Source organism: Neolamprologus multifasciatus, chromosome 3 (genome assembly GCF_963576455.1).
Source record: "Neolamprologus multifasciatus chromosome 3, fNeoMul1.2, whole genome shotgun sequence".
NCBI classification, from domain to species: domain Eukaryota; kingdom Metazoa; phylum Chordata; class Actinopteri; order Cichliformes; family Cichlidae; genus Neolamprologus; species Neolamprologus multifasciatus.
Genome location: NC_140441.1, coordinates 3,958,750 through 3,981,013, shown reverse-complemented (window position 1 = coordinate 3,981,013; position 22,264 = coordinate 3,958,750). Strand labels below are relative to the sequence as shown.

Below are 22,264 nucleotides of genomic sequence, written 5' to 3'. Positions count from 1 at the left end.
ACTTCCTTTGAGTCGTGTTTTTGCTCAAACTCACATTCAGTGTGTGGAGCGTCAGCAGCTTGAAGCAGCAGTGTTGGAGTTTTCCACTTTTCTCTCCTGTAGCTGGACTCACTCAGAGGAAGCTGCTAGTTTGGACGAAAAGTGAGTGTGATTCCAGTGTTGTTGTTACAGCCCCTACAACTCGGAGTGTGCTTCATTCCAAAGTTCAGACTGCCAGAAGCTGCAAAAGTTATTGATTAACAGCGTTTATCTCATTTCACCCACACAGGTCAGTGCATAAAATCAGCTGTTTGAGAACGTTTAGCATCAATATGCTGCAGGAGCATGAAAACATGATGTTGCTTTTTTCTGGTTTGGTGGATAATTTACAATATAGAGGCATGAACAAACTACATTTATATAATTCATTGTATGAATAGCCTCTTTGGGCAGCTTTGATAGTGTTGTTTTTGTTGCAAAGTAAGCAAAGCATTTCATCGTGAATCACGTGTAATTTAAACAGAAGAATACCTCGATATAAACTCAGTCATTCAGTTCAGAAAATTACAAAAAGGTTGGATGTGTTCAACTGGACGTAGCGTTTCAGTCAGAGAAATGTTTCGTCACTCATCCAAGTGACTTCTTCAGTATCAACTGACCTGAGGTTTCCCCAAATCTTATAAACAGCACATTTGCACAATAACTAAAACCCGCCCACAGGGGACTGTTGTTGTGAGGTTTCAATAGTCTAAATGTTATGTTCTGTCAGAATGAGATTCCTGAACAAATGTAACAATTATAAATAAATATTGTCGCACGCATGTAAATGAATGTCAACACTGCTCCCCCTGCTGAATACACAAGACATTACCACTGCTTTTTCTTAGCGTCATCATTAGTCCTTCTTGCATCTTCCATGTCATAGACGGGGATATCATTACGGTGGCCCATCAGCCGGTAATCGGTGAGGATTCCTTCAGTGATTTTGCTGTATCTGTACAAGTTGATTAATTTATGTTTCTTGCTGAAATAAATCAACTAAGCACAAAAAGTACTGTGTCTCACTCCAAATAATGCTGAAACTTGGTTTTGTGTAATAACAGGTTGAAGTTGCTAGATCTGTCTAACTGCTATAACAGATTCTGCTAGTCAGGAGCCGATCAGGCACCTGATGTCATCACCCGGTCTTCTGGAAGCTAAAAATTATGACACAATAGCAGAATAAGCTGTTTGTCGTGGATGCAATCTACATCCTCAACTCTGCTGCTCAACCCATGAATAAAATTTTCCTTATAAATGTGCTTCCATTTAAAGAGAAATAAATAGGCTTTGCAATGGTATAGGATTTATTGTCAAAAAGCATTGTTACAACACACAAATAAACGACCAAACACAAATTGAATGACTTTTCTGGAGCATGTTCTCGAAATGTAATTTTTTTTGTTTTCTTATAAAAATGTACAAAGAATAACTGAAAAAAGACAGAACGCTCTCTTATGCTGCTTTTGTTTGTTACTGATTACACTTCAAAAAATGAATGAAATCTCAATTTCAAATTTAACATGCATTAATAAACAACAGTACTGTGATCTCAAAGAACAATGATCAGAACAGATCAGAACAATGATCTCGAAGAAAAGGAGCACACTGAATTTTAACCATCATTAAATGTAACATCAGGGTTTCTCTGATACAATTAGAAGAATAATGTAATGAACTGAATAAACAATGCTGAGAGTTTTTAATACTCTGGACAGAAAATGCTAATTTGAATATTGGTCATCTTTTCACTCAGGTGTTGCAATGATTTGACTCCTGGTCAGTGTGAGCTCTACCACCAACACACTGCTATGACTCTGTCCCACATTTTCTAAATATAACACTTTTAGGCAACATAAATTATCACGTGTCTCATTAACAAAATCTTTTCCCACAGATTCTGCAGCCTTCACATAACCGTGTCACCTGTGTGTATTCATGTGAACTTTCAAGCCTGATTTGTAAGGGAATCTTTTCCCACAAGTGCTGCAGCTATATGGCTTCTCACCTGTGTGACGCCTCATGTGGCGATTCATGTGTATCCATTGACTAAATTGTTTCCCACAGGTGCTACAAGGATAGGGTTTCTCACCTGTGTGAACTCTGACATGTTTGTTCAGGTAGGTTGTACAGTTAAAGGTTTTACCACAGGTGCTACAGGAATATGGCTTCTCACCTGTGTGAACTCTTGTGTGAGAGGTCAATTGTGAGTTGGAAGCGAACGCTTTCCCACAGGCGCTACACAAAAATGGCTTCTCACCTGTGTGAACTCTCACATGAGCATTCAGCAGGGATCTAAGGAGAAACGTTTTATCACAGGTGCTACAAGAATATGGTTTCTCACCTGTGTGACGTCTCATATGTATATTGAGTTGGGATTTAACCAGAAACGCCTTTCCACAGGTGCTACAAGAATGCGGTTTCTCACCTGTGTGACGTCTCACGTGTGCAATCAGGCGTGATTTAAACTGAAAACTTTTCCCACAGATGTCACATTGTTCAGTCTTTTTTCTTGCCCCACTTTGACCCCGACTTTCTGACAGAGCAGGATTTTCGACTTTATTACTGTCATTTTTCTTTTTGCGACGTCTGATTGTCTTCACCTCTGCATTTTCAGGTGACCCTGAGTCGACATGCTGACTTTCTTCCTTATCTCGGCTCCCTGCTTCAGCAGAGCTGTGAGAGATTTGTTCACTGTTTGGTTCTGCTTCACTGTGGTCACTTTCCTCATAATCAGGAGTCACTGTGAAGGTATCAGCCTCCTGCTTCACTCCCAGCTGCTCTCCCTTCTGACTGCTGCAGAGATCCTCCTGTTCCTCATTAATCTGTGGAGGGTCTGGGTCCTCCTGGTCTACACTGGAGCTCTTCACCTCGTTATAGTTTTCCTGGTTTGTGAGTGGCTCCTCCTTCTCCACCTCTTCCTCACAGACATTTAGTTGTTGAAGGTCTGAAGAGAAAAATGAAAACAATTATTTTTTATATAAAACAACAACAACCACCTGAGAAAATATATTCTGATCTGACTGATTAACAGGTCTCTACATAGTGAGAATCTGACCCACTGATTTTTGCAGAATTCTTGCAATTCAACCAGACTGGCTGGGTTTTTAGTATGAACTGTCTTTTTAAGGTGAAAAATCAAAACCTTCACAGCCCTGTGTGAGAAAGTGATTGCCCCCTAAACATAATAACTGGTTGGGCCACCCTTAACAGCAACAACTGCAGTCAAGCATTTAAATGGCAATGAGTCAGTTACAGCTGTGAAGGAACTGTGGCACACCCTTCTTTGCAGAATTGTTATAACTCAGCCACATTAGAGGGTTTTCGACAAACCAGCTTTTTATGGTCACGCCACAGCATTTTCAGGTCAGAACTTTTTCTAGTCCAGTACAAAATCGTCATTTTGTTTTTCTTAAGGTGGACTTGCTGGTGTGTTTTGGATCATTGTCCTGCAGCAGAATCGAAGTGCTGTTCAGCTTGAACGTCTCTAATAGATGGCTCAATATCCTCCTTTGGGTCGTTTTTGTACACAGCAGAATTCATGACTCAATTTATCACAAGTCCCGAAGCAGCAAAGACTGCGATAACCTGGATGATTGAGAACCTACACAGACATCTCGTAGTACGATGTGTTGGTGTTTTGGTTCTAGAAAGGTTGTATTTAAGTGACTTCCTGATTCAGCAAGTTTGCTATTCATTTTTCATGAGCTTATTTAGTGAAACTGGACTCAGCTTTCAAAAAGATGTGATTAACTTATCATTTAATAAGTGGGCTATTCCTTTTCACACAGAACCAGGCAGGCTCGGATAACTTTTCTCCCTTAATCAATGTTCACTTACAGTTTTGTAAGTTCACTTAACCTCTGTTAATTTTAATATCTAATATTAAAATTTGTTTGACAATCTGAAACATGTAAGTGTGGCAAAATGTGTGACAAAAAGTAAAATTAACTTGAAAAAAAATGTTCTCAGACTTGTAACTTGACCTCTACACCAATGACTTGAACCTATTTACTTGAAAACTTCATATTTTACCCCAAAAATACAGATCTTTAAAAGAACACATGGTCTGTTATTTAAATCTAACATATATTTGCAACATTATTAAAAAAAAAAAAAAAAAAAAAGACTAAACAGGACTTGAAATTCTTAGTTTCAGACTTGGGACTTCACTTCAGAGTTGGGGATAAAGATTTGAGGCTTACAAAACAATCACCTGTTCCCATCTCTGTTCCAAAGAAATATCTTATCTCTGTGCTGTCAACGATTTTTAAGAACAATTAATATCTCAATCAACTCTGTTACTGAAGCAGCGTAATTGGTTTTCAGACTTCATCATCTTCTTAGACTTAGACAATGTAGGTTCAGTGTCAAATTTTCATTCTTGCTGCTTATTAAAGTTCTGACCTTTATTTCTTCCTGTGAATCATCCCAGTTTTACAAACCTATTCTGTGAAGCTTTATCTCGGGTTTCCAGGTGGTCGCCAGCAGTTTGAGCCACTCATCATCAGTTCTGACGCCGTCAGCCTCCTGCTTCACTCCCAGCTGCTCTTCATCCTGACTGCTGCAGGGCTCCTGGTTAAAGACCTGCTGTTCTGTCAGAACCTCCTCTTTCCCACAAACATGAAGCTGTTGGAATTCTGAAGAGAGAAATAGAGAAAAAGATGATGAAACAACTCCTTAATAAAAACAAATAACATGCCACATTCACTCATTTTTGCTTTCTAACTAATAAGGCTGCCACCACCAGTAGACTAGTCACGATTACCTCGACTATCAAAATCGTCTATGACTAATTTGATAGGTCGTTAACGGGTCGTTTCAAGCTTGGCAAGATCCTGAAAGACGAAGGAATGAGAAGTAAGATTTGAGAGTGTAATAATGGACTGAAATAGAAGATGCAGCAATGCATCAACAAGGATGCCAGCCGCCCAGTAAACGCCAAAAGAAGAAGACGCAGTCTCTGAAATCAGGAAGGGGGGTAAAGACTTTTTAACAACACTGTAGACTGAATTTATCAATTTTGTTTCACAGGCATTTTACCCTGCTGTGCCATCAAAAATATAAATTACAATATAGTAATAATGAAATCATTAAAAATTATTTGGTGTTTTAGTCTCTTTAATTATTCTTAATTGGATTCCACAAAAGCAGAAAAAAATGACTGAAAGTCTAAACTCTCTGGAATAGCTGCTTCAAATTCTTCTTTTTATATGTGACAGGTGAGACCTGACCTTTGTCGCTGGTTTTCCCCTTTTAGGCAACAGAACATGTCCCACTTGAGTTTCTGTAGTTTGGCAGAGGCTTAAAGTCATTTTTACTCTTGTGGAAGGAAACACTGTTTTATTCCTGCGGAGAAATGTGTAGTGGACTCCGCCACCACTTGCCGATACTTATTAGGGTGTGACCCTAAATTGTGAACAGGGATATTCCTGCTGTGGTAAACTGTTCAGTGTAAGTGATGTCCTGTTTTCATTTACAGATTGCCAAGATGCTGCTTTGCTTTGCCTGGATGGATTTTTGGCTGCAGGCCGAGGTCTTTTAATTTGTTTTAGACTGGTTTAACTCGACAGCGAAGAGCTGAAGATTATTGTGACAGCTGTGACTGTCGATGTTGTTTTGTTTATTTGTTTGTTGTTTTTCTTCATTATATCAGTAGGCACCAATGTGTGTACTATTTACTTTTATTTTTTTAATATATCGTTGCAGACAGCGAAGGCGCTGCACGGAAACTCATCTTTTTCTTGCCACTTTTGCATGCACCGTGGTGGTGAGCTTGGGTGGAGATAGCAATGATGATTTTCCTTTTTATACTGTTTTGCCCAGTTGGGGGAACTGACTATATACTTACAGCTGCATATACGCTGCAGCTCCATCCTATTGAAATAGGTACCTCAGGTCACATATTTTATTTATGTTTAGCAACATATGAGGAAATCAGGGGCAGCTCAAGACTTAAACGCCTGAACTACATGCTGGCCTTAAACTCGCTGCTTTATCAGCATCAAGGCGTTTATTTCTTTTCAGGGTTTTCCTCCTGCTAAACAATGATCTCACAGATGAACTCAAACTGCACTGATTGTTTCAGTGCGACTGTGAAAGGCAGCCAAACACACCTGACTGCAGTCTTTAGCTGACGCCCAGTGTCTGACACTTTATACAAATTAGACTCCGAAATTAAATGAATCACCAAGGTAACAGCTTTCTGCTCCCAGCTAACATCAGAGAAATCCCGGAGACGCTGACGAGCTTTCGTGTTTTCATCAACAGAGAGGAACCTGAGCTCAGCACACGTCCGTACCTGAGCCGTGTGAGTGTGTGTCGGGTCTCCGGCTGATATCCAGCAGTCTGCGCTGACGCTGGATCTCCTCCTCATACTGGACGATGGTTTTCTGAACCTCGCAGAAGATTTGTTGACAAACAGCAGTCAGCCTCTCCTGTATGAACTCTCTCAGAGACTCCGCTGAACACATGGCTGCGTCAGCTGCGGCGGGTCGATAGAAGCGACAGCGACGCTGTTTTATTGGTGTTTGATCGACAGGAACAGCAGCGATACTTTGTGTGTGAGCTCGGTCTGCTTCATAGGACGGCAGCCACGTCTGCGCACGCGCAACTCTTCTCCCGCTGTCGCTACTCTGCTGAGGTTTGCTGTAAACGGTCACGTGGGGCGCTCATATCCTACGGATCGCCGCATGGGACATTAAAGCAAAAGAAATGAATGCGTGTTTTGAATTAATTCCAGTTAAGTTATGTTATTACACAGGGAACACAACCGGTTCTTTTCTAAACCTAAAACCTGGGGTTAGGTTAATTGGTCATTCTAAATTGCCCATAGGTGTGAATAGTTGTTCGTCTTTATGTTTTAAACCAACGGTGTCGAAGTCTAGGCCTCGAGGGCCGGTGTCCTGCAGGTTTTAGATGTGTCCTTGATACAACACAACTGATTTAAAGGTAAATAACCGCCTCAAGATGTCTTGGAGTTTTCCAGAAGCCTGGTAATGAACTAATCATTTGATTCAGGTGTGTTGACCCAGGGTGTTATCTAAAACCTGCAGGACACTGGCCCCCGAGGCCTGGAGTTTGACACCCCTGTGTTAAACCAATGACAGGATGGCGCCCTTTCCAGTGTGTACCATGCATCTCACCCCATGGTAGCTGGGATGCACTCCAGCCACACCTTCTTTGCTTTGTGTTCATACCTAACAGAGAAAGATCACGTGTCCTCATTAGGAGAGGGATTTGTTGGTGTGTAGGGCTGTAGCCTCAGGTTTTTATTATGAGACAGCGTGTTTCAGATCATTTTACAGAGTAACATCCAAGTAACTTAACGAGTAGTACAAGTTAGCTAATTACACACAGGTCTTTCTCCTGGGTGTAAATAAGTAAATCATGTCTGAGCAGGGATGCTGAGATTAGAACTTTTACTACCATTGGTGAAAAGTGATCTATTAAACAAAACTCTACTATAAAGCATAAGCGCAACACCCATGACTCATAACTAAAATATAACTTAAGGTCCTTTACATTTGAATGCCTTTGATTTTGACATGGACCTCAAACTTACACAGATGGATAAAAAACAAAAGAAACAAAAAAACCTTCAGTGTCAAACTAGCTTTACTTTCATGGATTTGTAGCAATTTCACCTGATTTATCACTCAGTGTCAAAACACACAAATGACTCATTCATTTATTAACAGAAGAGTACAATCAAGTTACCTACACCACAAATTAAGTTCACTCCAGCTAAGCTAATGAAACAAACAAAGATGTCAATATTGGCAAAATATAAATTTGTTCAAGTCAAATTATATTAATAAATAAGAAATTAATCTATAAAAGGCAATAAATAATGGTTCGACCGTTCTGTTTACTTACTATTTTAATATATCTCTCTCATTTTGTATTACTTTTTCTATACCTGTCTACATGGATTCATCATTTTCAACCCAAATAGCTGTGTATTATTTGTAACACACAAAAACATGAATGAAATCACAGAACACATTAAAACCTTTTCAAATATATCATGAAGAAAGCTGAAAGCTACAAAAACAAAAAGTAGACAAACATGTCAACACAGGCGAAAATACACATCAAAACTAAGATCACAACAGTAACTATGGCAACACCAACACAAACTTTACCCACCACCTGCAGTTCTTACTAGAGTGACTGTGACTTTGTCTGTGCCTCCAAAGTGACAGTCAAGTTAAAGTGTCAGATACGAGGACATCCAGCATGCTTTGCAACTGCACTCCATTGAAAACGATGATCCACATTTATATCAGGTAAGGTTTGGGACTGTTATGGTCTCATTGATAGCTGTTAATTGTTCAATCAGTTGTTTAATTCTTTCTCTCTTCCACAGCATGTCTTTATCCTGTTTTCCTTCTCTCACCCCAAACAGTCGCAGCAGATGGCCCCGCCCCTCCCTGAACTGGAGGTTTCTTCCTGTTAAAAGGGAGTTTTTCCTTCCCACTGTCGCCAAAGTGCTTGCTCATAGGGGGTCATATGATTGTTGGTTGTATGTTTTTTTTTCTCTGAATTTATTATTGTAGGGTCTACCTTACAATATAAAGCACGTTGAGGTGACTTATTTTGGTGCTATATAAGTAAAATTGAATTGAATTGAATTGAACTGAATTCATGGCTGTTACAGTTAGCAAACAGTATAAGTAGAAACAGGACATAAACAGTACAATGTTTTTTTTGTACCCCTGACCTCCTCAAGCAGATCTCTGAGTCTCCTCACTTTCTTCTCCATCATTTCTGTAAGTCAGCAGAGGTTGCTGTCAGATGAAACACAACTATGGATCCTAATAAACTGCGCACAGACTGTGCAGTGACGTCCACAGAAGAACAGTGTCTAAAGTGTTGAAAGAGATGCCGCAAAACAGAACAAGAAACTAGAGCCTATCAGGAAAACTAGTGAGTGGACCTCTGATTAAAGAATTTCTACCAAACTACAACTGCAGCTAAACAAATGAGCTGTTGGTGAAACTTTACACTCTGAAATATTGAAAGATTTAAAGGATGAGACAGCTCAGCACAGCATGTTATTAACTTCACACATGAAGTGGTTCAGTCCAGTCAGACTTCATGGTCGTCATGGTAACTCTGGACTTTCCTCCAACGAATCCTGAAGTCTGTCAGTCCTTTTGACAGCATGAGGCCTGACAGCTGGACAAAATGTGCAGATGATGAAAAACATGAAGCATAGTTTGAACTTGTGTCAAGTTTGTGTTTGTGACTGAACTGCTGACCTGCTGTGAAACCTGCTGCTGGATGTCTGTGCTGTGCATGTCGGCCTCTGACTGAAGCTTCATTTTCAGCACTGTTTGCTTTGTCACTGCTAAAAATGAACCACATATAAAAACACAAACATTAGTGTTTTACATGATGACAGGATCTTACAGTGTTTGCATTCTGGACCTCACCTTTGAAACAGAAAAAAGAGATTTTGCTGCCACAGTTGCCATCATCCCATTTCCCTGACATTAAATTCATTGTTCCACAGTACTCAACTGAATTTGGGTTATCAGGCTGACCAGACATCCAGTTAGTGAATGTTGAGGTTGTGTTGTCAGACCAGGAGGCCCAGGGATCCCTGTAGAGACCAATCCACACATGCTGAGCCCCTGATCCATTCAAAGTGAGCGTGATGTTGGATTTCTCCTCTTTGCTTCTTATACTGGTCAGGTCTGTGTGGTATGTCCTGCAGTACGACTGAGCCGCTGACCAGGTGTAATTCTCCATCACTAAGATGTAACTTGAACTGCTTGCTGTAAAAGGTTCAAAAAAGGATTAATTTTGAAACACACAGACTATGAAGCTCATAAAATTGTAGGGAAACTATCCCAACAAATGTTTTTTCCTACCGTTGTAACACAGGAAAGGGTAAGAATCTCCACAGGGTCTATCATCCATCTGTGTTTGTCCCTGAAGAGCCACACAATATTCCTTTGCTTTTACACAGTCTGGTTGGCCGTTAGCCCAGATCAAAAATTCATGTGTACTGCCAACATAAAAAAGTTTTCCCTCCATGGACCACTTCCAGCTGTTACGATCACTATAGAGCCCTATCCAAGCCCCACTACTAATCCTTGGTGACATTGAGAATAGAAGTTGGTTGATGTTGCTGTTGTAGATGGTGACCAAGTCAGTGAAGTGTTCTCTGCAGTAACTCTGAGCTTCAGTCCAGGTCATCAGCTGGTTCACAAAGTGGTATTCTCTGGAGTGGGGAGGAGGAGTGGAAAGTCCTCCTGAGAAAAAATGAAAAGTTGTTATTGTTGAAGGTGGGCCGTTAGATGAATAACTGAAAATACAATTTTTTTTAACTATTGAAATAGTCACACTATATGGAGGCTATCCAGAGGTTAGAAGTAACAAAGTCTAAATATATATATATTTTTTTAATAATACTAAAGTAGAATTTTCTGGTATTTTAATTCTACATGTTACATTTTTACAAAGATTTCTCTCCTTTTAGTTTGTATAACATTTGGTTCAACACATTTGGGGGAAGTTTCACATCACTGTGTGGCTTCAAACATCAAAGTTCTTTGAGTCTAAATGGAGGGATGATAACACATAAAAGAAAGTCCTGCTGGTGAATCAGTTATATTTTAAAATTTTATTTTTCTCTTCTCTGTAGTCAAACTGCAACAAGGATGTGTAGTGCAGCCATGTACAACTAATATAGTAAATCTAATAATACATGTATTACAACATTTTTGGCACACTGGCCTGTGAATCCTCAAGATCCCATTTTGATGGGTTGGGATCTATTCTTCTCTAGCTCAGAACACTTTTGTTATGTAAAGGCTGTGTGCACGCAGGGGTGGTGATATTAAGGACCCAAAATGCAGACTCACGGAAATCAAAGGTGAACTTAAATACAGCTTTAATGCTGAACTCAAACAGAACAAAAGGAAGAAGCCAAATAACTTACAGGGGAAGACAAAACACACAGCTAGATAAGGGTAGATCGCGACAATGACAAACTGAAACACAGGGCTTAAATACATAGAGGGAGCAATCAGGGAATGGACAACAGGAGGGAAACACAGCTGGGGCAAATCAGAACGTACGAGACAAGGAAGCGTAAACTGAAAACACTGAGATAAGACAGAGACCTTCAAAGTAAAACAGGAAACACAAAACAGACTGAACAAAAGACACAGACTCACATGCAGGCACTACAACAGAGGGAGCAGAGATGTGGGACCAGGGCAGACACAGACACTGACTGGACACGGGGATATAGCAGACAGGGGAGACAGCAACTAAGGATTACACAGAGACAAACCATAAGACATGACTCTAACGAAAACCCAAAGACTAGAAATTATAAATAATATAATAAACTCAAAAACCCTGGGTCAACGACCCAGGCATCCTAACAGTATCCCCCCCTAAAGGGCTGGCTCCCAGACAGCCCAACCCGAAACACCAAAACAAAAAACAACCCAACCAGGGCGGGCGGCGGGGGAACAGGACGGAGGGACCGAAATGAAACAAACACACGGAGCCAGAGACAAGAAATACAGGGAGCAAAAGCCCAAAACAGAACAAAACAACAGCACCGCGGCCCAGCAACAGTCCAAAAGAAAACAGACAAAAAGCCCACGAAAGGCGCAGAGGCCCAGGTACCAGTCTCGAAAAGGTTCAGGAGGCCGGCCCGGAGGCTGACGGCACAACAGTCCAAACCCGGGCAGTTCAGGGGGGCGGCCCGGAGGCAGGCGGCCCAAGAGCCAAGAGGACAGTTCAGGGGGCCGGGCAGGCGGGAGGCACCGGCGGCGACGGAGCAGGTCAGGAGGCCGGCCAGGCGGGAGGCACCGGCGGCGACGTAGTTCAGGGGGCCGTCCATGACGGATATGATGTCCAGTCATCGGCCCGGAACGCGGCCGAACGGGCCGGATAGGACGTGCAGGACGAGCAGGCCGGACAGGACGAGCAGGACGAGCAGGACCAGACGGCATGGGGACCTCAGGCGCAGACGAAGCTAGACGGAGCGAGGCAGGACCAGGCGACGCCGAAGGCGAAGACTCGGAGGCTGGACCAGGCGACACCGAAGGCGAAGACTCGGAGGCTGGACCAGGCGAAGCCGAAGACTCGGAGGCTGGACCAGACGAAGCTGAAGACTCGGAGGCTGGACCCGACGAGGACGGCGCTGCAGGGGACGGCGTGGGAGCCACAGGTGGTGGCGCTGCAGGCGACGCAGGTCGATGGACGGGCCCCTCGGACCCTGCAGCGGAGGCAGGTCGCTGGACGGGCCCCTCGGACCCTCCAGCGGGAACAGGAGGCTGGACGGGCCCCTTGGACCCTCCAGCGGAGGCAGGAGGCTGGACGGGCCCCTCAGACCCTCCAGTGGGAACAGGTGGCTGAAGCGGTCCCTTGGACCCTCCAGCGGGAACAGGCCGCTGAAGCGGTCCCTTGGACCCTCCAGCGGGAACAGGCGGCTGAAGCGGTCCCTCGGACCCTCCAGCGGAGGCAGGGGGCTTTTAACCAGTTACAGACTCTGATGACGAGCAACCTCCAAAATAAAAGTTTTCCCCAGGACCCATGTGTGAAAGTACCAGGTAATAATGTAATGTTGTGTGTGTGTGTGTGTCTGAGAACAGGAACCTTTGCAGACGAGTTGTATGCAATCTTTAATTTTTTAAACATTTTTCTAAACAGGCTCCACCACTCTGCAGTCTGCCCCCCAACCCACTACTAGCAACCATCATGATGCCCCGGCCATCTACCGGCTCCTTTCGCCAACCTACACAGCTATGCAACCTCCCCAGCAAATAGTCTGCGTTCAGTGCCTTCTCTAACGACGGTATGCTTTGAAACAATGAGCTGCATCATAATTTCATTGTAATCTTAACTTCAAAACACTAATTTATGCTGCTGAGTATCATCATATTTTGGTTTTTAAAGATTCCAGAAAGTCTGAGGCAAGTTCTAAAATGTTGTACTTTTTACATAGGATTTCATTTATATGTAAAAGGCTAAATTGTAAACAGTTTTAACAGATTGAACTACTTAAACCTGAATGCAAAATGTGAAGCCATCACTTATGGATATAGTTGTTTTTCTCATCACAATGCTTATCCAGTTTATCACAAGCCAGTATTCTTTGTGTTATTGTTCTTTTCAATAGATGCAGCCATCCAAAAACTTATAATCATGATAACAGAGCTGATCAGAGAAGTCGGGGACCTCCGTGAGAAGTTCAGAGCCTTCCGTCAGTCCTGCAGCACTGACCCTGTTCATGCTAGGGTATTGCCTCCGGATTAGCCATTTAACAACATAGATGAGATGAACTGCAATGACCGGAGGCAAATAAAGCAATAGTAAGTTCTTAAAGGTTGTGGGACTTTAGTAGCCCTGAACTTTAGAAATTGCTTAAAAATGGCCTTCTCCTGTATGTTCTGCTTGAATAGACAACAGCAGGCTATCGTTGGCAGATCCAACACATAGGAATAGAAATGCATTTCACTGCAAATAGTTTAGTTTATTCATTTTATCTTTATAGGCTTTGAGTTTTTTAGCTGATGGCTCTTTGAGAATCAAAGTGAGGCAGCAGTTTGCTGATTTCTGTCTTGTGACTTTCATATTAATCAGCCTAGTAGTTTAGATGCTTTCTCCCCGCTGAAGACAATAGACAAGAGGTTATTCATATTTAAGCTCTAATTTGTTTTTGTTTTTTTCTTTTGTGTTTGTTTGTGTCCTAGATGGCCTGACTCAGTGGGTGGGGGTAAACGCGGTTTCTGAGTTTGCCTTCGCCCAAGCAGTGCAGAAATGTCTCCGCTACCCTTCAGAAAACATGGGTGGTGCAGGATGCCCGATATCCAGTTTGATCCCCGAGTAAACTAAAAAAATAGGTGACCTGTAACCAATACATGTAACAAAGAAACTTTTTAAAAAATATAATAAATTACTTTGTAATTGATACAGAGATGTCTGTCATTTTTATTACATAATGCCAGATGCTTCATTTTATAGGGATAATATTATGGAAATGACAAATTGTAAGACAATGTCCAGCATATTATGGGTTTCCTATTTGTAGATCATATACAATTGTCTTTTTTGCAGGTTTAAGTATTGCTGGTAATTTGCAGCATTTTTTTTATTAATACAAAAACCTGTTAAGTACTGATTTTTAATCATGACTATTGTTTCAATAGTAACCAAGGGTGCAAAAGTGATGGAAAATCAACATCAGAGTTCAACAGTGATTCAATATCAGAATCTGACATTGTTTCAACATTAACAGTGTTTGAAAATTTGACGTTGAATCAATGTCAGCATTCAACATTGATTCAACATCAAAACCTGACGTTGTTTCAATATTAAAAAAGGGTGCAAAAGTGATGTTGGGTCAACGTCAGATTTCAACGTTGATTCAATAGAAGCACCTGATATATATGAAACAATGTTTAGTCAATGTTTCCTTGCTATCTGGGGAGTGTTTCATTACTTTTTTTGCATTACATGTTTTGGTTATATCTGTTAAATTGTCCCGGGAAGACTCCGGCCTTCCTGTTTACTAATTTGACACACCTGAGAGGTGACAGCCGGTGGTGATTTAAGGAACGTGCGCGGAGATGCAGAAGGGCGGCGTTGGTGCAGGTTGGTGTGCAGTACGTGGTGAGGGAATGCGACGGCCAGTGCGTGGAGAGGCAGAGGGAGCTGTGCTGCTGTTGGAATAGCTGGATGCCAGAGGACGCTACGGTGGGGGATTAGTTGGCAGCGAGACAGCGCCCTAGCTCCCACCGCGAGACCATAGTGCTGGTGTGACACAGAAAAAAGCCGATGCTTTATAGTGAATCAGAAGAGTCGACTCCCATTGTGTGAGAGGCGGTTCCTCACTTTTTTTTAACAAGGTTTGTTGTGTTGCCACAGTATTTACCTGTTTAATCAAATTGGATATTGATGTTTTCATATGGGAATTGATACTGCTGGTAATGGCAGTATCAATATTTCAGGATCGCTCTGCACATCACTACCCCTCGGTCAATGAGTGAGACGTTAGACAGCGGTGAGGAAGAGTATCGCAAAAACACATAAATATGACTGACACCCATAAATGAAGCAGCATCTGGCTGCAGTTTAAAGAAGAAGCAGATACTCACTAAAAGGATAAACTGAATCGGCCCATCCAAGCGGAGGCATTTGATTTTCATCAATGTCAACCTCCCGATCTCGGCTTCTCTTGGCACTCCCCTTCATATTAGCTCCAGTTATCTCTAGCCTAAATTTTGTTTTCATTTTCAAAGTTGTCTTGTTTTTCTCGTAAAAGAGAAATAAACTCTGTATATAGTTCACTGTCATTCGTGTTAAGTCTACTTCTCAGTCCTGTATCTGTGAGAACATCGTTTCATGACACTCAGTGTATTTATAGGCTATGTTAAGATATTAATATTACTGACCTGAGAGCAGCAGGATGAGCAGTAAACATGTTTCTTCCATTCTTTGCTTCTGTATAACAAATATAGTGATCATGATTATTTTCGTTCTCTAATTATCATCAAAGGCGTTTATCATTTAAGGTTTCTTATCTCCAGTCTAATAAGTCGCTAAGTATATAGTTTATATGCATATCCAAAATAATTATATTCAATACTTTTTAAATATTTACGTAATAAGTACTATCACCCATCTTTATCGTGTAACGTTTCTTATCTCCAGTCTAATAAGTTGCTTAGTATCCAAAATAACTATATCCTTTTTTTACCCTACTTTTTAATATTTTAAATCTATTGTGTCTTTAAATAATGGGTTAAATCATCATTTTTAAGTTTTAGAATAACGTTTAAAAAATATAAACATATACAACAATATAAGTTCAAAATTAATGATGCATATCTTACCTGACAGCTTATCCTTTTCTCTGTTGACTGAAGCTGACTTTTAACAAGGTCTTTGTTTGTTCTTTTCATATATTTTACTGTCAAATGAGGAAACCAGAAGGGAGTGACCTCTCTGTAGAAAAAACACTTTTATCTAAACTATTATTGTATGTTCTGAGGTCTGACCAGTTTATTGATTATCCCCTTAGCTTCTCTAATTGGAGATCTTACGAAAAATTGTTAAGCATGAAAATGTTTCAATTTAATGTTTCAAACTCAATACTGTATATGTAAATGTCTTCAAGTGGTCCTATTTGTAATTTTAAAAAAGGTAGCAAGTGGACTTGCAGATATGTTCTACAGAACCTGTGAGGCAACAGATTTTTTCTATACAGTCATCAAACGTTTTTGCAGTGGCATCAAAGTGTTAAACTTTTATTTAACATGTCTCAAGGCATTTATAATGCTCATGTTTCAAAGACTTTTATTTACAAAAAACAACTACATGTAGTTCTAGAAGTGCTGTCACTCCCACAACTAAATATTATGGTATTTTTGGGCATATGACCATACTTGTGCTTTTTAAAAACCAGGAATTCTGTAAATGGTATGCCTCGATGCTCAAAGAAACACAAGCAAGGTTATGCTAAAATGATTCTGCTTCACCAACATGCAAATCATTAGGAAAATCAAGTTGTTAATAAGTAAAAAAAAAAAAGGAAATTAGCTCAGGCGTGGTTCTAGGAACAGGCGCAGTTGTTAGTAGAATCAAGTGGGGAAGGATTGTAGAGTCTGTGCTTGTTATTTGTCTCCATGCTTCAGGACACTGTAGAGTTTGTCAGTGAATCTCAGGGATGGGAATGCTTAAGCTTCTAAGATAAGATAAGATAAGATAAGCTTTATTTGTCCCACAGGTGGGAAATTTGTTTTGCCACAGCAGGAAGTGGACAGTGCAAAGGTTATATAGCAAAAAATTGAATACAGGAAGAATAAAATACTGTACAAAACGGTACAGAATAAAATAAAATACTATATACAGTAGAATAAAATAGAATAAAATGTACAATAGGATAAAAGTAGAATACAAATTCTATATGTAACTGAGTAAAAATACACTTTGTCAGAAAAAGAGTATTGCACTTAGTGTTATTGCACATGTGTGGATGTGTGTGTTTGATCAGTTGAAGTCTTTGTTTTGGGATTTCTCAGGTTACTGAGTTTACTGAGTTTATACAGTCATTAAAGGGTTGGACAGTGGCACCAAAGTATTAAACTTTTATTTAACATTTAACTGTGATATATTGACCAACAAGCATTTTATAATGCTCATGTTTCAAGAGTTTTTTGACAATAAAACAAAACATCGTTCTTGAAGTGTGGTCCCTCCTAAAACAAAATATAATGGTATTTTTGGCCATGTGACCATACCAATGCATCTTTAAAACCAGGAATTCAATAAATGACGTGGCTTGATGCTTAAAGAAACATAAACAAGGTAACACAAAGATTATTCTGCTTCACCAACATGCAAATCATTAGGAAAATCAAGCAGAAGTAGATAAAAACAAAACAAGCAAATAAGCTCAGATGCGGTTCTTGGAACAGACGTAGTTGTTAGTAGAAACAAGTGGAGAAGGATTATGGAGTCTCTGCTTTCCGTTTGCCTTCATTATTCAGGGTGCTGGACAATTTGCAATTATTTGCAAACCTCAGGGATGGGAATGCTTAACAAATCTAAAGTCTAACCTCTGAATTTGGTTGAGAGAAGAGAGAGAATCAGTGAGTGTGATGCAGCCCTACAGAAAGCTGACATTTGGGCCGTTTTTTACCTTGTGTTTTGTATTTGCTGTGTTGTTTTCTGTGTTTTTAGCCCTGCTTGGGATTACCTTTTTTTTTTTTCAGCTCCAAAATCCCAACAGACAAGACAGGATAGGAGAAATGTAAAAGTTTTTTCCCAAAGTTAAAAATCAAATGAATAAAACTAGAATGGTTAATGCTGAGCAAACCGATTTGGATAATGACTTTAATAGATGCGTATACTGTTTTTACCACTGAAAACCAGCAAGAAAGAACCGAGGTAGACTTTGGTCAGACCTTCTGTGGATCATCATTAATAATTTTCCTGTAATACATGTAGAGTTACGTGTGTGCCCAAAAAAACACTATAATTACGGCAATGCATTTAACAAGAACCACATTCAATATGCAATATAAGCAGTTTATTATAGTTGCCTGTCCAGTACATTCGAGGTGGCTGTAGCTCAGGAGGTTGGCGGTTTTATTGCTGGCTGCTCTGTCGCTGACGCATCTTTCAGAGCGTGAATGTTAGAAAGCTTAATTATCATTGTCCTGTATTTGTCAGGTTGCGCTGTGTGCAGGCAGGAATGGTGGACCCAAAATGCAGACTCCGGAGACAGAAAGTAACTCAACAGCTTTAATTGCTAAACACAAAACTGAGTATCCAAAATAAACTTACACGGACAGACAGAACACACAGCAAAATGAGGGTAGATCGCGACACGGACACAGAGAAACACAAGGCTTAAATACACAGAGGGAGCAATCAGGGAATGAGTAACAGGAGGGAAACACAGCTGGGGCAAATCAGGCCTAATGAGACAAAGGAAGCACAACCAGACGCATTTACATGAGACACGGACTTTCAAAGTAAAACAGGAAACATAACACAGACTGAACTTACAGACACAGACAGGCACTACAGAGGGAACAGAGACGTGGGACCAGGGCAAACACAGACACTGACTGGACACGGGGATATAGCCGACAGGGCAGACAGCAACTAAGGATAACACAGACATAAACCAAAAGACAGAACTCTAACAAAGAAACCAAAGACTAGAAAAGAAATATAATGAACTCAAAAACCCTGGGTCAACGACCCAGGCATCCTAACAGTACCCCCCCCCTAAAGGGCTGGCTCCCAGACAGCCCAAACTCAAACACCAAAACAAAAAAAAACAACCCAACCAGGGTGGGCGGTGGGGGAAACAGGACGGAGGGCTCGAAACAAACCAAACACAAGGAGCCAGAAACAAAAAAAAGGTGCAAACGCTGGAGCCCGGAAAGCAACAGAACAAAAACAGGCTCACAACAGGCGCAGGCAGCCACGAAAAACAGTTCACACAAAGTTCAGGGAGCAGGCCGTGCAGGACGTGCAGGTCGAGCAGGACCAGACAGCATGGGGACCTCAGGCGCAGACGAAGCTAGACGGAGTGAGGCAGGACCAGGCGCAGACGAAGCTAGACGGAGTGAGGCAGGACCAGGCGCAGGCGAAGCTAGACGGAGTGAGGCAGGACCAGGCGCAGGCGAAGCTAGACGGAGTGAGGCAGGACCAGGCGCAGGCGAAGCTAGACGGAGTGAGGCAGGACCAGGCGCAGGCGAAGCTAGACGGAGTGAGGCAGGACCAGGCGCAGGCGAAGCTAGACGGAGTGAGGCAGGACCAGGCGCAGGCGAAGCTAGACGGAGTGAGGCAGGACCAGGCGCAGGCGAAGCTAGACGGAGTGAGGCAGGACCAGGCGCAGGCGAAGCTAGACGGAGTGAGGCAGGACCAGGCGCAGGCGAAGCTAGACGGAGTGAGGCAGGACCAGGCGCAGGCGAAGCTAGACGGAGTGAGGCAGGACCAGGCGCAGGCGAAGCTAGACGGAGTGAGGCAGGACCAGGCGCAGGCGAAGACTCGGAGGCAGGACCAGGCGCAGGCGAAGACTCGGAGGCAGGACCAGGCGCAGGCGAAGACTCGGAGGCAGGACCAGGCGCAGGCGAAGACTCGGAGGCAGGACCAGGCGCAGGCGAAGACTCGGAGGCTGGACCAGGCGCAGGCGAAGACTCGGAGGCTGGACCAGGCGCAGGCGAAGACTCGGAGGCTGGACCAGGCGAAGCCGAAGACTCGGAGGCTGGACCAGAAGTGTCCATATGACGGCGACGTGAGCGCCGTTTCTTTTGGGCAGAGGTAGCTGGCGGCGTGAGCAACTGAGCCTCTGGCGCACAGAACGGTGACGTGGAGGTTGGAGCGTGAGCGCCTGAAGCCACACGGAGGACTCCCAACTGAAGCGGCCGCATCTTGAGTGCCAGCGGAGCAACAGGTGGAGACTTCTGGCAGCTCCGGGGACCGCCGGGAGCCAGCCGAGTGCCATGGAAAATCCGCCCGACGTCAGGGGTGAGCCATGGCTTCCAGCGGAGTTCCTCCTCCAGCTGGGCAAAGGCTGCTCAGCGTCGCTGCTGAAGTTCAATGTTTGCTGGGTCCATAGTATGTTCGCGATCTTCTGTCAGGTTGCGCTGTGTGCAGGCAGGAATGGTGGACCCAAAGTGCAGACTCCGGAGACAGAAAGTAACTCAAAACAGCTTTAATTGCTAAACTCAAAAAACTAATAAAACTGAGTATCCAAAACAAACTTAAACGGACAGACAGAACACACAGCAAAATGAGAGTAGATCGCAACACAGACACAGAGAAACACAAGGCTTAAATACACAGAGGGAGCAATCAGGGAATGAGTAACAGGAGGGAAACACAGCTGGGGCAAATCAGGCCTAACGAGACAAAGGAAGCACAACCAGACGCATTTACATGAGACACAGACTTTCAAAGTAAAACAGGAAACATAACACAGACTGAACTTACAGACACAGACAGGCACTACAGAGGGAACAGAGACGTGGGACCAGGGCAGACATAGACACTGACTGGACACGGGGATGTAGCCAACAGGGGAGACAGCAACTAAGGATAACACAGAGACATAAACCAAAAGACAGAACTCTAACAAAGAAACCAAAGACTAGAAATTATAAATAATATAATAAACTCAAAAACCCTGGGTCAACGACCCAGGCATCCTAACAGTATTTTTATCAAACTTATTTTTTACAATGTGGTTCATAAGAGATTTACGTCATTAGCTTATAACTGAGACTAAGTTGAAGTTAAAAGACAAAAAATACAAAAAATAATAAATACATATGTTCTATCCATCCGTTTGCTTCCTCTTATCCTCTTCAGGGTAGCAGAGGTCGCTGGAGCCTATCCCAGCTGTCACAGGGTGAAAGGCGTGGTACACCCTGGACAGGTCGCCAGTCTGTTCCTAACACACAGAGACAACCATTCATACTCACATTCACTCCTACATTCATGCCTATGGGCAATGTGGATTGATCAATTAACGTATAAGTGCAAGTCTTTGGACTGTGGGAGGAAGCCAGAGTACCAGGGGAGATGGGGAGAACATGCAAAGTGTTTTCGTAGACAGTCAGTCATAAAGTGCTGTACACAGTGACACATGATACACAGTAATATGAGATTGAATGCAGCCTGTCCTGTACAGATGTGTTGATATGTTCTGATTTAATGGCAGATTTCTCCACATGCAGGACAAAGAAATTACTGCTTCTGTAACAAAAAATTGAACCACATATTTGTTTTGAATTTGAATATTTAATCTAACCTTTCTGTTGCGTTCGGGTGAAATAATTACAATTTAAATACTATGTTTTACATCTGATTGTCTCAAGGCCTTATGATATCCTCCCCACTATGCACTTAAACATATAAAAGTGATGATCACCTCTTTTTGAGTGTTTTAATCAACTGTCATGGGGTTTGGGCAGGTAAGGGCAGCAGAGAATGGAGCTGATAATCCACGAAAGCACAGAAATCCAGGGCAGAAATGTGAGTCATTTTCCCAGGAGATAACAGGTTTTTTTATGGTAAAAAATATTTTGTACTTGTAAATCAAATGCGTAGTTGTGAACTTTTTTAACCTTGCAAACCAAAATATCTGAAAGTTTTATGTTTGTGCATCTATAGATTAAAAAAAGTTACATTTTGTTTCTTAAGGCCTGATTAAATATACAAAGCAAAACCCTACGTGTAAAACTCCGCACTCAAGTTGCCTGGCTGTGTGTGAGTTTCAACTTTTTTTTTTTTTTTACCTAATTTTTTCTTCCTTTCAGCTGATTTGTCATGTCAATCCCAAATTTAAAACTCCAAAAACAAGATGCAGGCACATCTAGTACACGCAGAGCTGCCACACAAAGAAACGTCAGAGCATAGAGCGTAGCCAGCACTACAAATTTTGGATCCTCAGCTCTTAGTTAGCGGTGAGCGCAGTGCATGCTACATCCGCTGTGAAAGGGCCTTTATCCTGTGTAGTGTGACTCACAGCAATGGTCCCGGGTCAGCCCTGACTTTGTGTTAAACTAACCCTAAAGTAATAATGGTATTTCTAACCACTGATAAACCACAACTTCAACAGCTTTCAAAAGTTAGGGACCTAGCTGGTATTAGCCATATCGTTATTATAAAGATCCTCCAGCTTCAAACTGTATTACCCTTCCAGGACTCGAAGCTCAGTAAAGCACCCCTCCAACATGTTGTCTGATTG

The 22,264-nt window shown here is 42.1% G+C and overlaps 2 protein-coding genes and 1 long non-coding RNA gene across 3 annotated transcripts; 1 reads left to right on the top strand and 2 right to left on the bottom strand.

The window, feature by feature from the left end:
• Positions 1 to 1,307: 1,307 nt before the first annotated feature.
• On the bottom strand, positions 1,308 to 6,659 carry LOC146521130 (uncharacterized). Its single transcript, XM_085154424.1, has 3 exons — positions 6,320 to 6,659; positions 4,464 to 4,658; positions 1,308 to 2,965 (listed from the first exon to the last, which is right to left on the bottom strand). Exons 1-3 carry the CDS (start codon positions 6,489 to 6,491, stop codon positions 1,941 to 1,943), a joined length of 1,392 nt encoding a protein of 463 aa, XP_085010550.1. The 5' UTR covers positions 6,492 to 6,659; the 3' UTR covers positions 1,308 to 1,940.
• Positions 6,660 to 7,599: 940 nt separating this feature from the next.
• LOC146521128 (putative C-type lectin domain family 20 member A) lies at positions 7,600 to 15,970 on the bottom strand. The gene is made up of 4 exons (XM_085154504.1): positions 15,447 to 15,970; positions 9,900 to 10,283; positions 9,459 to 9,803; positions 7,600 to 9,373 (listed from the first exon to the last, which is right to left on the bottom strand). Exons 1-4 carry the CDS (start codon positions 15,517 to 15,519, stop codon positions 9,171 to 9,173), a joined length of 1,005 nt encoding a protein of 334 aa, XP_085010630.1. The 5' UTR covers positions 15,520 to 15,970; the 3' UTR covers positions 7,600 to 9,170.
• LOC146521129 (uncharacterized) lies at positions 12,528 to 13,349 on the top strand. The gene is made up of 3 exons (XR_014873247.1): positions 12,528 to 12,602; positions 12,703 to 12,847; positions 13,172 to 13,349. It is a non-coding gene; the product is annotated as an uncharacterized LOC146521129 (long non-coding RNA).
• Positions 15,971 to 22,264: the final 6,294 nt, after the last annotated feature.

What these genes read in the sequence shown, in the direction of transcription:
- LOC146521128 (XM_085154504.1), bottom strand. Translation starts at nt 15,519, where the DNA reads ATGATCACTATATTTGTTATACAGAAGCAAAGAATGGAAGAAACATGT. An exon ending in GCTCATCCTGCTGCTCTCAG is followed by an intron (nt 10,284 to 15,446) that starts GTCAGTAATATT and finishes ATTTTTTCTCAG; the next exon opens with GAGGACTTTCCACTCCTCCT. An exon ending in CCCTTTCCTGTGTTACAACG is followed by an intron (nt 9,804 to 9,899) that starts GTAGGAAAAAAC and finishes AACCTTTTACAG; the next exon opens with CAAGCAGTTCAAGTTACATC.
- LOC146521130 (XM_085154424.1), bottom strand. Translation starts at nt 6,491, where the DNA reads ATGTGTTCAGCGGAGTCTCTGAGAGAGTTCATACAGGAGAGGCTGACT. An exon ending in CACACACTCACACGGCTCAG is followed by an intron (nt 4,659 to 6,319) that starts GTACGGACGTGT and finishes TTCTCTCTTCAG; the next exon opens with AATTCCAACAGCTTCATGTT. An exon ending in GATAAAGCTTCACAGAATAG is followed by an intron (nt 2,966 to 4,463) that starts GTTTGTAAAACT and finishes TTTTCTCTTCAG; the next exon opens with ACCTTCAACAACTAAATGTC.